Genomic DNA, 15,341 nt, shown 5'->3' with positions numbered 1-15,341 from the left:
ATGGTCATTTCAACATAAAAATGCTGATAGATTGTTTGCAGGCCCAAGCTTCGTGTAGCATCCTTGTTGGCACAGCTATTACACCATTTGCAGTTGATCTTTTATAGTTTTGTTTACTAGCTTCTCCTCAAGATACAGCAGAACTGGAATCATCTGAATGTGTGCTTGTGCCCAGGTATGAATATAAATAGGAGAAATCTTTTTGATCAGAAAAATTAAGAATGGCAGCTGAAGCAGGTATTTCCAGAAGTACCTTTTGGACGTTCAGATCTTTTGCTTCTCATCCAAGAACCTTTTTCAGTTCAGACAGGATAGTGGGGAAGAAGCTTCTTGGATGAAAAGCGAAACATTTTCAAAAGAAAATCAAAGCAAGCAAAAAGCACCTTTGGGACAACCATGACCTGGATGACTGAGAATCTCTACAGACTTTTAGCTGAAGCAGGTATTCCCCAGACTGATTTTTCAAAGTTTTTTTTAGCTCTTTCTAAAAGTAGATGAATTGGCATTAGTAGCATGACATTGGTAAAGGGTGCTTAATACTTATGGATGCTGGGTAATAAACACAGCTTTCATTTTAACAGGTGAAACTATGCTAGTTGCATTTCTGTTGCTTCCATCTCTTTATATTTGTTAAAAGCCTGAGTGTCAGGTTCCAGTTCCTATTTTTGGGCTGCGAGTATCCTTCTATGCCGTAACCAAGCAAAAATGAAACATGATGCCGGGGCATGTAATTTATTTTGTTTTGTAGTAGCTTAGTCCCAACGATATTGTTCAGAGTATTGTGCCTTCAAAAATTGCAGTAGATGGCTCTGATCGTTTGAGAAGGAAAGATGCAGACCCAAGAGACTCTGCCTGGTACTGAAACAAATACCAGTTCAGTAAAAGACCTTGGGAATTGTCTATACTGCCCATAATAAGGAGGAAGTCTCAGGGAGGTTACACAACACTGTCAACAAAAAACCCAAAATAGCTTTTAAGTTGCTTCTTCCTAGCATTTTTTAAGTCCGTTTTTTTTTCTAATGAACTGAGCGCTAATCCATTAGTAGGGAAAGGCACTGACCAACCAGCTTATTGCTCAAGTCTGACATTGTGCGCTGAGAGTGAGTGACTAGTCATCCAATCGGCTTTCATCCTGAAGGTGGGACTCAAACTCACTGTCTTCCTGTTTGTAGCCTGGAGCCTTAACCACTAGATCAAACTGGCTCTGTTACCAGCTGTCAAGCTACTTATAGTAAAATAGAGATGGAACTATATAATTTTAAAGGAAATCTGGGACCTTGGGAGGCAAACACAGAGAAGCAAAAGATCATAACTCCTACAAAATTAAGCTGAACTTGACATCTATTCACATATTCTTAGAGTGATAGAAGCCACTCAAAGAAAACAGTTTTTTGTTTACCAGCCACATTTCCTTTGTTATAGAGGTAGTCCTTGACTTACAACCATTTGTTGTCTGCTCAAACTTACAACAGCACTGAAAGTGACATGACCATTTTTCACATTTACCACTGTTGCAACATCATACAGGTCATGTGATCAAAATTCAGCCGCCTGGCAACTAACTTGTATTTATGACCGTTGCAGAGTCCAAGGGTCATGTGATCACATTTTGTGACCCTCGGACAAGCAATGTCAATGGGGAAACCAGATTCACTTAACAACCATGTTACTAACCTTAACAACTGCAGCGACTCACTTAACAATTGTGGCACGAAAAGGTGTAAAACGGGGTAAAATTCACTTAACAACTGTCTTGCTTAGAAATGACCATTTTGGGCTTGCTTTCGGTCATTAAATCAAGAACTACCTGTAGTTAAATGAACAAAAACAGTGGAACTTTGAAAATGAAATAACATCATTGCAGAATTTTTTTTTTCAAAACGGGTATATTTTGAATATATATGGAGCATATAGTGGAAAAAAATTCAGCACAAATAGTTTTTAAAAAATAAAAAAGGAACAGGGAGTATGCCCAGTTCCTCAAGAGGATACAGGTTAGGACAGTTAACTGTAGAAGCTCCTACATGCTCCTATCATATTCCAGTATGTTATTCCAATCAAAAAGATTGCCTTTATTGACCCAAGATTGTGAAAAGATGTGTCTGCTTCTGTGTGTGTTAACAGCATCTTAATCCTCAACAAAGGACAGCTGCAACCACAGTTCACTTGAAAGCTATGATCAGATGCAAAATAACCATTCAGCTCTCTCTGCTGGTATAAGATGCTGAATATTTTATCACAACCCTTGGCATAAAATAAGATGAAATGGTTTTACAGTATCCTTATTTGCAGAAACCTCTCTTTTCCAGGTCTAGTGTGGCAGGTTGTATGTAGAATTCTTTCAAGGCAGAGATCAGTGCAGTTTAAAAAAAAAAAACTGTCTAAACTGCTAAGCTTTTATACTTTGGATGGACATGTAGGACAAAGAGCCTCTGATATCACAAGGGAGTTTACATTTTCTAAATGTAAAGGCATATGAACTGTATGGCCAAGGTCTGGGAAATACAATGGGTGCCGTGGAATCATTGCGATAGCTGGAAAAATGTCCTGCGTCACTGTGTGTTCCTTAAGCCTCCTCTTGCTAGTCACAATCACAAAGAGCCTCAAAATAAACTTAAGAAGGGAAAGACAGCTTGACTGAAGAGGGATCACAATTTTTCCATTAACACCCCTGTTGCTCAATTCTGCTGTTCATTTTGCCACCACTGATAATGATAGTAGTGATACTTTTAAAGACTATATCAAATCCCTGGGGCCCAAGCAGCTTTCAGTGTCTTTTCTAGCTGCTTCTAAGCTCTGGACTTCTGCCATCCTAACCTCCTCCTATTACTGGGTACCTAAAGCTGTAGAGAAGATATACAAGCCAACATCTTGTTTCATAAACAGGTAAAATTTTATATTCATGTAAAACAGACCAAAATAATAAAAAATATATACACACGCGCACTACAGATCACAATACTAGAGAATATTAACATACAGAGAAGTGCAAACTTCCCTCCCCAATTAATTGGCTTTTAAAGTTTATTACAGATTAATCTGGCTTATTCGAAAATGTGAAATACAGCTCACATCATGTACTACAGATATATCAAGAAATTCTAGAAATCTGGAAACTTTTTTTTAAAAGCTTTTTATACAAAGGGGAAAGAGAGTGCCAGCAAAAATTCAATGAAAACATACATTTGTCACTCCAATATCAAAAAGCATAATTATTGGTGAACACAGGCAAGTCTATAAAACTACCAGCCATTTGTGTTAAGATCTTTTTTTCCCCCCTCTCCATTTTAAAGTAGCATTAAAAAGGATAAAAAGTGCACACACACCCTTATAAGGCACGAACAGATTTTCAGAACAAATAAAAAAAAAAAAAGGGGGGGGGGAACAAGCAGTAGCGAAAACTAATTGCTAAGTAGCCTCCACTTTCTAAATGTTATGTCAGCGTTTGAGACTTCCTTCTGAAACTTCAGTAAGCAGAACTGTGTTTCTATTTAAGCTTATGACTACCTCTGAATCTCTGTCAGATGTTGCTTCATTTGGTAAATCTTTTTTAAGATAAAGAAGGCCCTTTTTCTGCCTTGGCACCGAGGATTTTGCTTTTTGCAGTTATTGTAGGTATAAATTGCCAAGCCAGGAGGAAATATGTTCACTTAGCTAAATCAGTTCCAGTGCAAAGGTTTAGGGCAAATGCTCAGGTAGATTTTATATTAAATGGCTGATGATTTAAATATACTCAAGTGACAGTTCTGAAAAGAGATACTAGGAGGCTACGTGTTGCTGAGAATATCAGTGTTGGAGGTTGTAAATAGCACCCAAGTGGGGAAAACATCCTTGGATTTATCATACCGGCCACAATGTAGAGTTTTGTACTGTTAATATACTCCAGCCCCTTGACCAGGTCTGATTTCTGAGACTACCCCATAAGAGCAGCAAAAACAAAGGAAGTATGTAATATTCACTATTCTTCCTATTGCTGGGAGACATGCTAGAACTACACAATAGCACTGTAATTCTAAAAGTCTGTAGTAACAATTAGGGATCTGCAAAAAAATCTGGATCTGGATAATCTCCTACTGACCTTGTTTGAATACACCATCTACCAAGCTCTCTTGGTGTGGAACTCGAGCGTTCCAAATATTTTGGAAGAATTTTGAGCTCATGACACTTCCAAAGTGTTCAGATCAGCCAATTCACAATCAAAACAGAGTGTTTTGAATTTCAAATGTTTTGCACATCCCCAGGAGCAATCTGTAGAAGTTGTGATCACATTAATTTAGAAACTCTCTGAGAAAGAACTCTCTAATCAACGATAGTGAAAAAGTAGCAAAAAGTCAAGGAAACTGCTGCTGCTGCTTTGAGCCAGAAAATTTTCTACACAAGTAAAAAGTTACAGTTCACAAAACCACTTCTAGCAAACAATTATCTTAACTTGTGAAATTACTCTTGACCAAGCATTTAAACTTACAATGAGATAAAGATGATAAGAGATGAGTTTCTTCCTCTCCAAGTCTAAATGCAGCTTCTATGGCAGGAGTGAGCAAACTACAATCCATGTGTAAGCCCTCACGTTTTTCACTCCAAGATCATACTGTCAAAAATGGGCAATGTAACCTGGAATTACACTGGCATTTTTTAAAAATTTAAACCAATTCATCAACAGCAAAAGTGCTAAAATATTCATGCTAAAGCTCTATCCAAAAGTTCAAATCTGGCAATTCCACGATTATTATTATTATTATCATCATTCTTTATGGCCTTCAACGGTCAGAATAATAATATTCCTATTATAATGTTTAGTCAGCTCATTTTGCTGACTAAATGGATAGGCTACAATTGCTAGAGCCTCCAAAATCAGTGGTAGGGAGAAGCTGACCTCAGACCTCACTGTTTGAGAAGTAAAAAAAATAGGGGAGGGAGCTGGACCTGGGATGTCTTCCAAGTCAGTCTTGACTCCTGGTGATTGCCTAAATTACTCCCTGCAGTTTTCTTCTCTGTTCATGTAGCAATAAAATAGAATTAGCTTACAATAGGGTTCAATAAAGTAGAATTAGCTTGTCTGATCTATTTCCTGTCTGAGGTACCTGGGAAAGGTCAAATGTACAAGTGGTCCTTGACTTACAACCACAATTAAGCCCAAAATTCCAGTTGCTAAGTGAAACATTTGTTAAGTGAGTTTTACCTCATTTTGCGACCTTTCTTGCCACAGTTGTTAAGTGAATTAAGTTATTAACATGGTTGTTAAGTGAATCTGGCTTCCCCATTGACTTTACCTTTCAGAAGGTCGCAAAAGGTAATCACAAGACTCCAGGCCACTGCAACCATCATAAATATGAATTGGTTGCCAAGCATTTGAATTTTGATCACTTGACCATGGAGATGGTGCAACGGTCATAGATGTGAAAAACGGTCATTAGTGACTATTTTCAGTGCCATTGTAACTTTGGTCACTAAATGAATTGCTGTAAATCAAGGACTACCTGCATTTTAATCACTACATTAAATATGCTCAAGTTAGTTCATCGGAAATTTACATTTTCAAAGATTGTTGAACATTGGAGCCCTCCAGAACACTGTACAAGATCACGCTCTTAGAAAAAAAGAATCCATATCTGGGTCTAATTTAGCAATTCTCTGATTCTCCTTCACATATTATTCAGCACTAATACTATAACCAAATTTATCTTTTAAGCACAGGTCTAATAATAGCCTTGAAAATGCCTTTTCCCGCAAACAGTGCCAAATAAAAAAGCTTTTCAATTTCAGTAAGATGCCTCCATTGTGGAACAGCAGACAACTTCCTGGAGCGGAAGATGTGAGATGGACATTGCTACATACTTTGTTGACAAAATCTCTGGAGAGAAATGAAGGAAGATATCAATCAACTGTATTTATAAATCATAAATAAGAAAACACTGGAAGCTTGAAATTCTAAATAATCCGTTAGCCACTTTCGTCTGCAACTTAATTAAAAAGATACCTTCATGTGTTTACACCTTACAGATGCTGGCTAATAACTATTCACAGCCTCTATCATAAGCTGGTGGATCACATATAATAAGCCAGGACTGGTTGCTTATTCCAGTGATCTGAATTCACACGACATGCTAAGCCAAAACCAAACTAACAACTTGACACTGTACTGCTTCTTCTGCCTGCAGAGGCCTACTGCTTTCCACACACTCACCAGATCAGAAAGCACTTGTTAATTGCTCACTCGAAAGGCTGGCAGTATCAAGTCACACAGAGGTGAAAAATAAAATCCTGAGGGAATCTTTATAGCTCTCTGTGTGTGCCAGACTCTCCCAAGATGCCTTGTTCTTGATTTCATAAACTGAGCCGCAACTTCTTATATTTGGGAGAAAAAACCGAGTAGTCCATGTTGTAAACCAAAAATAAAATCTAATAAATTTAGATTTATGAAAATATCACTGCTCTTACACATTTGATTGGGAGTAATTGATTAATTAGATCATCTCTATTCATGATCTTGACTTATGAATAATATGAAAAATACTTTGAAATTAGCAAACTAGGTAACAGAACATTCGTGACCTGTTACTCCTGCAATCCACAGTAAGAATAAATGAAAATTTACTCTCATTTTCTCTATTTGAACTGGCTTACAAATCAAACAAATTTTTAGCATTTCTAGACATATCAGGAAAGAATCCCAAATGTTTAACTGGTCTAGTGACTTCTCATTTATCCCCCTCAAGATAGGTCAGCTGCATATTTGAGTGAAAACAATGCACAAGATCTTTTTGGTTTTCTTTAGGAATCAACACGGCAATTGTATTAGGACTCCTCTTCCCTGGGGCCCCACCCTTATCCATCGGAGCAGCATCTTTCCAAAACTCTTCCCACTCTGCAGCTGTATACTTTCAGCCTCTTACAAAGACAGAGTGTTTCCCAGTTCACTTAATTTTCCCTGATTTGTTTCTACTGGTCAAAACATGGAAATACAGACAAGAGTCACTCAGCAACCACTGACCAGCACAATACCCATAAAGCAGGGACAGTAAGGTGTGGCAATCGCTAATAACATTCTTCATCCTGCTCCTCATTAATCACGCCCTGAGGGGTGGGCTGAGGTGAGGTTAAGGACGGTAGATTTTGATAATGTCTTTAATGACCCGTCGGCAGATTGGACAGCAGGCATTGAGCTGTTTCTTCAGTTTAAGACCACAGGTGTTGCACAGGCACATGTGTCCACAGGTATAGATCACCACATCCACCTCGTTGTCAAAGCAAACTGTGCATTCCCCATTCTTGCTGCTTGAGGGCTCTGGAGGTGAGAACACAGGAGACACTGGAGGACTCAGAGGAGAACTTGGAGCAGTCACTATATGGGATGGGAAACAAAAGAATTGTGGTTAGGAATGTCATCACCTTTTCTACAAGTCAGGCTAAAAAGGAATAATTCAAACTATTTTTCTAATGAGAAAAAGAACCTTTGTACAGTTAACATTAAAGAGGAAAAAAAGACAGGAGAAAAACATTATGTCATTATACCGGAAGTGAAATCGGACTGCTGAGCAAAGAAGACAAACATCAGCCAGGCCCTGGAAACAGTTGGCCAGATGAAAGTGCATTAGAACAAATAGAAGATGAATTTTATATAGTAATATAGACCTGTTTTCATTGAAAAATGTTGGCATCTTCTAAATAACTTTTTATCTGTGCCAAAGATGTGCATGTCATGAATGGAATTTTGGGTGGCTAATAATTACATAGCATGAATGCTTGTTGTCTTGAGGGGGGAACTTGAGGAGGGTGTAATTTTTAATTATTGTTTACTTCATTATTTGTAATGATGTGTTTATAATAGTGGTATGTTTGTAACAGCCTTTTATTAAGGGTATCTACTTCAGGCTACCTAAAGATGCTTCCCAGTTGCACATCCTTCTGGTGCAGAAGAAATTGATGATGATGATGATGTTGATGAAGAAATAGCGTAGTCTTTTAATTCAACTGTGGCTGAGAATATACAGACTTTGCATTTTATGCATCTATTTGGACTTTCATACAGATTTTAATAGTGTATGATGAAGTCACACTGAATTCTAAGTTTCATTGGATAATAGGATAGTAACAAGCAAAATACCCTACATTCGTTCCCCACATGACTTTATTTTTCTTGTTGGGAATCACCTTTTCTGATGGCCCAAACTATGAGCTAAAGTCTCAGTCATGTTTATAACCCATGCTCTTGCTGATTCTATGCAAACGTTTTGACAAGCACATTCTTTTTTTTTTTTTTTTTTTTTTTTTTTTTTTTTAAGCACATTCTTAAATGAGATAAATATTTATTTTATTTATTTATTTATTTTATTTGATTTTTATACCGCCCTTCTCCCGAAGGACTCAGGGCGGTGTACAGGCAGAAGTAAAAAAGACAATACAATGTACAATTTAAAATGTAAATTAAAAAACTTATTATAATTAGCCCGAAACTTTAAAATATATAAAAAACTAAAATCCCATTTAAAATTGATATTAAAAATTTAAGAAATTTAAAAGACCAATAAAATTCAAGCCAGCCCCTATATTTCTCCCTATATTGGGAGAAAACCACACTGAATGCCTTTAAAAATGTTATAAAGGTGAGAAAATATTTCCCCCAATCTAATAATTGAAGGACAGAAAATGCAAAGGAAGAAATAACCATCTTCTCTCTCCCGCCTCTCTCATTTTCCCTCCTTCCCCTACATTTCTCTGCAACTAGATTAGTAATTGAGAGGGAGATGGAATCCAATCTAAATGGATTCTTTCATGCAGTAACCATCAGTGCATTGGGAAACTAAGTACATGCACATTTGCTCTCTCTTTCTGAGTATCAATCAATATTCAGGAAACCAATGAGCTACCATAATACGTGAAGAACAAGTGTGTCCTGGTGAAATATGACATTTACAGAGTCAGCAGTTTGGCTGACTTTGCCGTTTACATTTATTTTCTACCAATAAGTTCTCTAGCACTAGTTTTGACAGATGGAGATTTTCCACTTAGTTGCTTGTATCCCTTAAATGTTGTTTCTTAGCTCTGTCAAGTCATTTCAGCTTTATTGGGCTTTTGTTGCTGCTTTTATAAAAGAAGATTTGTGCATAACCTAAAGACATCCAAAAGCAACCTCAGGAAATTTAATGTTCCTCCCTCTCAACAAAAAGTTCAGACAACTCAGCCCACACAGCTTGGTTTATACTGTATTTATTAGGGTACTGAATGTAAATATTTCAAATGCAGAGATCAGCAAACGATCCTTACCAAGGGACGACTCAGAAGCTGATGAAGACCGGTTCACGCTGAACGCCATATCCGAATCGCTGTCATATTGTGAGCCTCCAGGGGATCCTGAGGGGGAGATGGTCACAGGGCTGGATTGTACTGTGCCTGAAAATAAAAAGTTCAGTCAGCTGCACAGGTTGGATAGGAATCTCTTGGGAACAAGTGCTCAATTTGAGTTCAATCTAGGAACAGGAGAACAACTTCTATTTCAGCTTCACAACAGTCAGTGGTGGGTTTCTACCCGTTCGCGCTGGTTCGGGCGAACCAGTAGGGGCAGCGGCGGGAAGCTCTGCCCACCCACCAGGACGTAATCACGGACGCTCTGCGCATGTGCAGAAGGTTCTGCACATACACACACTCCCGTTCTGAACCGGTAGTGAAGGTAAGTGGAACCCACTACTGACAACAGTCTTACACAAATAACTATAACTACATTGTACTACTTTTTAGCAAGTTTGATGATGAGTATCCTCTACTCTAAAACAAGATTCATTTTCATGAAGGAAGGTGAATATAGGTGTCTCAGGATAACGTTGCAGGATCTGAGTCAGTTACCGGGACCAGAGGTTTGTATTCTGAACTTCTCATTAGAGAGAAGTTCCCTGAAGATGGGCTCCAGCATGAGTTTGAAAGCTTAGAAGACAAAATCTCTGGTCCTGGTGACTGATCCAGATTGGATCCTCCAAGTTTCACTTTCCTCCTAGCCCTACCCACTTTTTTTTTTTTTTACAGGCTCTGGATTATATTCAAGTAGTAATATTGAACCAGGAGAGACCCAAATTTTCTTTGTAAGATGAAATGGATATTTAATCTGGCACACTCTGATACAAGGGAAAGGTTTCCCTATTCTTCTTAAAATGGCATTCTGTTGTGTCTTGGTTATCAGACCCATTATTAAAATGCAGCCTCTGCTCCTCACTAATAAGGGTACATCCAAAGAAGCATACTAGCCATTATAGCTAAGTGGACCCTCCTGTTTCAATACCTGATATTAGAGACAATAAAGAACAGGTTGGACTTCATGTTTCATGCTTAAGCACCTAATTCTCCTTTTTTGAGAAGAGGCAATTAGGTAATCCCATGGTTGTTTACACGTGACAGTTCTTTCTACACTAGTAAATCCTACTCCAGAATCTGATATTTTCCAGCTGTTAAACAATCCCTTCAGTTGCACTAAATGACTTGTAAGTCCTAGCAGTGGCGCTAGAGAGCAATGCTAGGACTATCAGAGATGCTTGCTAGGGAACCGTCCTTGTACTCTGGTCAGATTGGATACAAATTCTTTCCTTTCTGCCTGAACCTAGTTCGGTGAACTCAAAAGAAATGGCAGCTAGTGCAGGCTATCTAGCTTCAGTTTATAAAAAGGAGTTAAAAATACATGCTTGACAATCAAAAGATAGATACGCCTGTCTTTTTTAGTCAGGTATAACAGAATAACAGAGTTGGAAGGGACCTCTTCTAATCCAGTCCCCTGATCAAGCAGGAAACCCTACACCATTTCAGACAAGTGGCTGTCCAGTCTCTTCTTAAAAACCTCTAGTATTAGAGCCCCCGAAAATTATAAATTCACATTTTAATCATCCTCATACTTGTGCTCATGAACCTTTAGTTGGTCATCAAATTAAAGTGCAAAGCGTTTAGCCAATTGGCTGTTGAAAGCTAAAAGGAGGGTCTCTCCAAATGGCTGTAAGGTTTTCATTGTTTCACGAGCACTTCTTTTATATTAGTCTGGTCATTGACTCTGAGGCTGTACTTACTTACCTAATATTTTTAGCTGATTGATTACACCATGGACTGAGAAGAAAACCCACAGCGATTGTGAGGTATCAACACACATCAGCATCCCACGGCTCATCCCATTGATTCCATGATGCACTTCTCCATTTGGCAAAAGCACGAAGTTGAGGATGTCACCACTGTTGAGGACAGGGAAACCTCGGCAAACCACCCAGTACTCCTTGCGATCCAGAAGAAAATCTGGGTCTGCTGGGAGCTCATTTGTCCGTAAAGTACCAGGATCACAGGAAGTGATACCAAACGTGAGGGCCCCATAATATGGCAAACCCAGGTGTCCCACTTCCACAAACAAGCTTTCACCGATGTGCAAAGGTCGGTCAGAAAACACCAAGGTCCTGTTGCTTTCCTGCCAGTTGGTGCAGGCAGACATACGATCCTGAGAAAAGTTAATATCAGGCCCATGAGTAGGGTGGAAATGAAGATCTGTGTCTAGAAAAGCAGGCACAATTTGCCCAAGCTGCCTCCTGCTTGGGCAGCAGGGGATTGTATGATTATCTGTGGGCAGCCCAGGCATACGGCTCAAATTCAGATTTGCAATTTTGGCAACCACTTGATTGTTCTCCAGCTCATTGTTGTTAAAATTGGCCGAATCGTGGTTGCTTTGAGGAAGGCAAGTGCTGAGTCGTGCGTTGCTCAGACGGGTGGAGGTCATGGTCTCAGCAAACATGCTATCTGTAAAGCAAAGCCAAGATTACAGATAAATTACAATGGTGTCACATTCAGACTATTGTTTTGAGCTCCGTTATGATTAAATCTTTTTATTTTAGTCCATGTTGAGTAGGTTATTAATAGTTTCAGGTCTATTTTTGTCATACACAAATGTTAGCAGTATTTTATAGAATAGAAAAGAATAGAATTCTTTATTGGCCAAGTGTGATTGGACGCACAAGGAATTTGTCTTGGTGCATATGCTCTCAGTCTACATAAAAGAAAAGATACGTTCATCAAGAATCACAAGATACAAGTCTTTCTGAGTTTTCATAGTTTAAGTGTAAATCAGTTTGTTCTAGTGGTTTAAGGCTGCAGTCTGGAAACTGGAAACCCCTGAATTCTAATCTGATCTTAGCCATGAAAGCCAGCGGGGTGACTTGGAGCCAGGAACTCTCTCTGACCCACCTCATCTCACAGGGTTGTTGTTGTGGGGAAAACAGGAGGAGGAAGGAATATTAGCTATGTTCACCACCTTGAGTTGTTTATTAAAAATAATAAGGGCAGAATGTAAATTAAAAAGGAAAAGCAAAGTGGAATTGAAGATGGAAGCATAGAATTTAAAAACCAGTAGACTTGGGATCTGATCTTTTTTGAATTTCAGTTCCCATCCATCTTAGTTCCCATCAGCGTGGCCCAGATACATATGGATAGATGTTTTTATGAAATTATTTTTTAAATTTGTATTTGTTATTTTTACATTTTCTATTTTATCTATTATTGTCCACTACCTAGAGTCGCCTTTGGTGAGATGGACAGCTATATAAATTTGATAAACAAAGAACAAATGAATAAAATAAGTTGTAGTTCAAACATACTGGGAGGCTGAGGGTCCTATGTTAGCTACCCTTGCATTAAATTAAACCCCACTAAGTCAATTGAGTAATAATTTCCCAATTCATCCAAGTATTCAGTATATTCTTAGCATTCTCTTCAGGAGTCCTTGCACCTTGCAGCGCCTTCTTTTTCAGCCATAAAAAAAGAGTGTATCAGGAGAGAAGTCCATTCCTGCTTACTGATCTCCCTTCCTCAAACTTGCAACTTTTTTTAAAAAAACCTTCTCTATCTTCCTTTGCCTTTGTCGCTGCCCCTCTAATTCACCAAAGAGGGGTGGGGGAAACATTTAATCACCTTACAGATCATTAATAATATATTGGGTAATAACATTGCACATTAAAGCAACAGTTGTGACCTTCAAGCACACTAGGTTCTTTGTTATTGACATGCCACGTGAGCAAGTAAGAGAATCTCCCAGAGCTACTCATATCTGATAACTTCAGATGTCAAGAAAAAAGATGCTTCTCATCCAAAAGCAATAAAACTGGAAGCAGACTGCCCCACAGTAAGCCATTCTTCTCACTCTTAAGTGTCACAGCTGAGAAAGAGGGAGGAGGAGGAGGCACATTGAAATTGTGTAATAATTTGCCAAAGGCTTAGGGTGCTTCTAGACAGAACTACAAAGCAGAAGATATAGTGCAGTATTTTAGCTTTCCTTCCTCTTTCAACTTTTTTCTTCCTCTTTCATTAGTGGTCAGAAAAATGTTGCAAGACACTATGGAAAAACAGGGCAGCTACAAAATGCAAGACTACAACTTCTGGCTCGCTTGTCCAATTCCATTTTTTCTTTTAGATGAAGCACAATGAAAGCCTTGTCTGGAAGCATACTCGGCTGTCTAATTTTAGGCCACTGTGCATAGTATTCCACTGAAATCATAGCACAAATTGTGGAAATAATATGGAGAACCCATGAGTCCTACTTGTGGATGACCTAACCCGGAGACAGGATAGGGTGGTCTGACTCTTGATTTTTTGGCAGCTTTTGATATAGTCAACCATGGTGTCCTCCTGAATTTGCTAAAGGGAAAGGGAAACACCGAGTTACTGTGGTTTTCTTCCTTTCTCTTCATCGGGTTCAAATTAGTTTTAGTTAGAGGGAAGAAGTTGAGCCTAAAACTTTTGTTTTGTGAGGTGCCTCAAAGCTCAGTAGTTTACTTCCTCCTGGTCCAGTAGCATTCTGCACAAGCAGTGATGGGAAAGTCTTGCTGTGGCAGTAGAACAACTCTGGTATGTGAGCTATACTGGTTACCAATTGGCTTCTAGGGCAATTCAAGGTGCTGGATATCACCTACAAAGCCCTATATTACATAGGATCTAGCTATTGAGAACCATCTGGTTCCTATAATATCTACCTGTTCTGTGCTGTGACAGACTTGGCTTGCTTCAAGTCTTCTTGATTTAAACAATGGTATTAGTGAGACCCATAAAGTGAACCTTCTCTACTGCACTTGCCCTTTGGAATAGAATCCTCCTAGAGGTCCCAGCTAGTTGGCCTTCAAGTGTCCTTTATTACATCCTACACAGAATCAGGATATGATAGATCAAGTACATTATCATCATTTTATGCCAATATTTATTCTTTCCTTTTAATACAACTCCACAATGAGTGGAGAAAGAATGAAAATAATATTTTTTTCCAATTTCCTTTTACAAAAAGCATTGGAATATAAGATGAAGCCTGGAAAATAAAGTCACTCAGATCTACTCTTTTGAATTGCCCAAGGCCTGATGCTGTGTTGTTATTTGGAAAATGTATGACTCTTGAAGAAATGGACAGGACCTTGGGATTGTTGCTCCAGTGATCTGTTTATTAGGTCCATGTGTCTGCTGATTGGTAAAAGCTTCCTGAGATGTGATATAGTTGGATACATGTGGTGATAAATTCATCTTTAAGGAAGGGGGTAAGGATCCTTATTTTTGGGTAAATTGTTGAGGTCATCAGACTGCAAGTAGTCCTTAACTTATTGCTGGTCACTTAGCAACCATTCAAAGTTAGGATAGATCTCCATAGAACTTCTTACAGGTCAGTTATGACAGTCATTTGCAATGGCCCATATTTATGACCATTTGCAAAGTCTCATGGTCACATGACCACAATTTATGGTTTTGGGGTTTTTTGGCCAAAAACGTGAATTTACTTCTGGTTTCCGGCAAAAAAAAAGTTCATTCTAGACAAAGGATTCTTTTAACAGCTGCTGCAAGAAATTTGTAAAATCAGATGCTTTCATATGGTGATCTACTTAACAACTAGCATGACTTACAGTCATAATTGAGTACTACCTGTACAGATTCAGAGGACTCTGGAAAGAATTTATCATCTGAACTTGTTTCAATGAGATTCAAACTGAGACATAATATGGAGGCAGCACTGATCACACTGGTTGATGATTTTTGACAGAACTGGGATGAAGGAAAAGTGATTAGCATGGTTCTTCTTGATCTCTCACTATCTTTCAGTAGAACTGTTCATGGTAAAATTTTAAATTAGATTTGGGGTTTGGGAACAAAGGGCAAAGAGATAGTAAGAGTAGGCCTACTCACTTATTTTATATTAATAAAACACAGCCATTCCTGTGACATTGGTGCTCTATTCTGGTGTACTTCATAGGATTGACATATAAAGCCTCTGCTATGTGAGTAAACAAATTAGGTTTCTGCATTCACTTTAATACTGGCCATTACCTATAAAATTTAATGGCACAGGGATTGTCTCT

The 15,341-nt window shown here is 38.5% G+C and overlaps 1 protein-coding gene across 2 annotated transcripts in view; it reads right to left on the bottom strand.

Moving 5' to 3' along the window:
• Positions 1-239: 239 nt before the first annotated feature.
• Positions 240-15,341, bottom strand: part of NEURL1B (neuralized E3 ubiquitin protein ligase 1B) — a 253,824-nt gene continuing 238,722 nt past the window's right edge. The window contains exons 3-5 of one of the 2 annotated variants that reach the window (XM_058166273.1): positions 11,047-11,754; positions 9,265-9,390; positions 240-7,342 (exon numbers count right to left, since the gene is read on the bottom strand). In XM_058166273.1, coding sequence (XP_058022256.1) covers positions 7,098-7,342; positions 9,265-9,390; positions 11,047-11,754 — 1,079 coding nt within the window. In that variant the 3' untranslated portion in view covers positions 240-7,097. The remainder of the gene's footprint in view (positions 7,343-9,264; positions 9,391-11,046; positions 11,755-15,341) is intronic. The other variant, XM_058166274.1, reaches the window with a different exon arrangement.

Source organism: Ahaetulla prasina, chromosome 2 (assembly GCF_028640845.1).
Source record: "Ahaetulla prasina isolate Xishuangbanna chromosome 2, ASM2864084v1, whole genome shotgun sequence".
In the NCBI taxonomy this organism is placed as follows: Eukaryota; Metazoa; Chordata; class Lepidosauria; order Squamata; family Colubridae; genus Ahaetulla; species Ahaetulla prasina.
The sequence above is the reverse complement of the archived record's forward strand: the minus strand, read 5'-3'. Positions and strand labels throughout refer to the sequence as shown.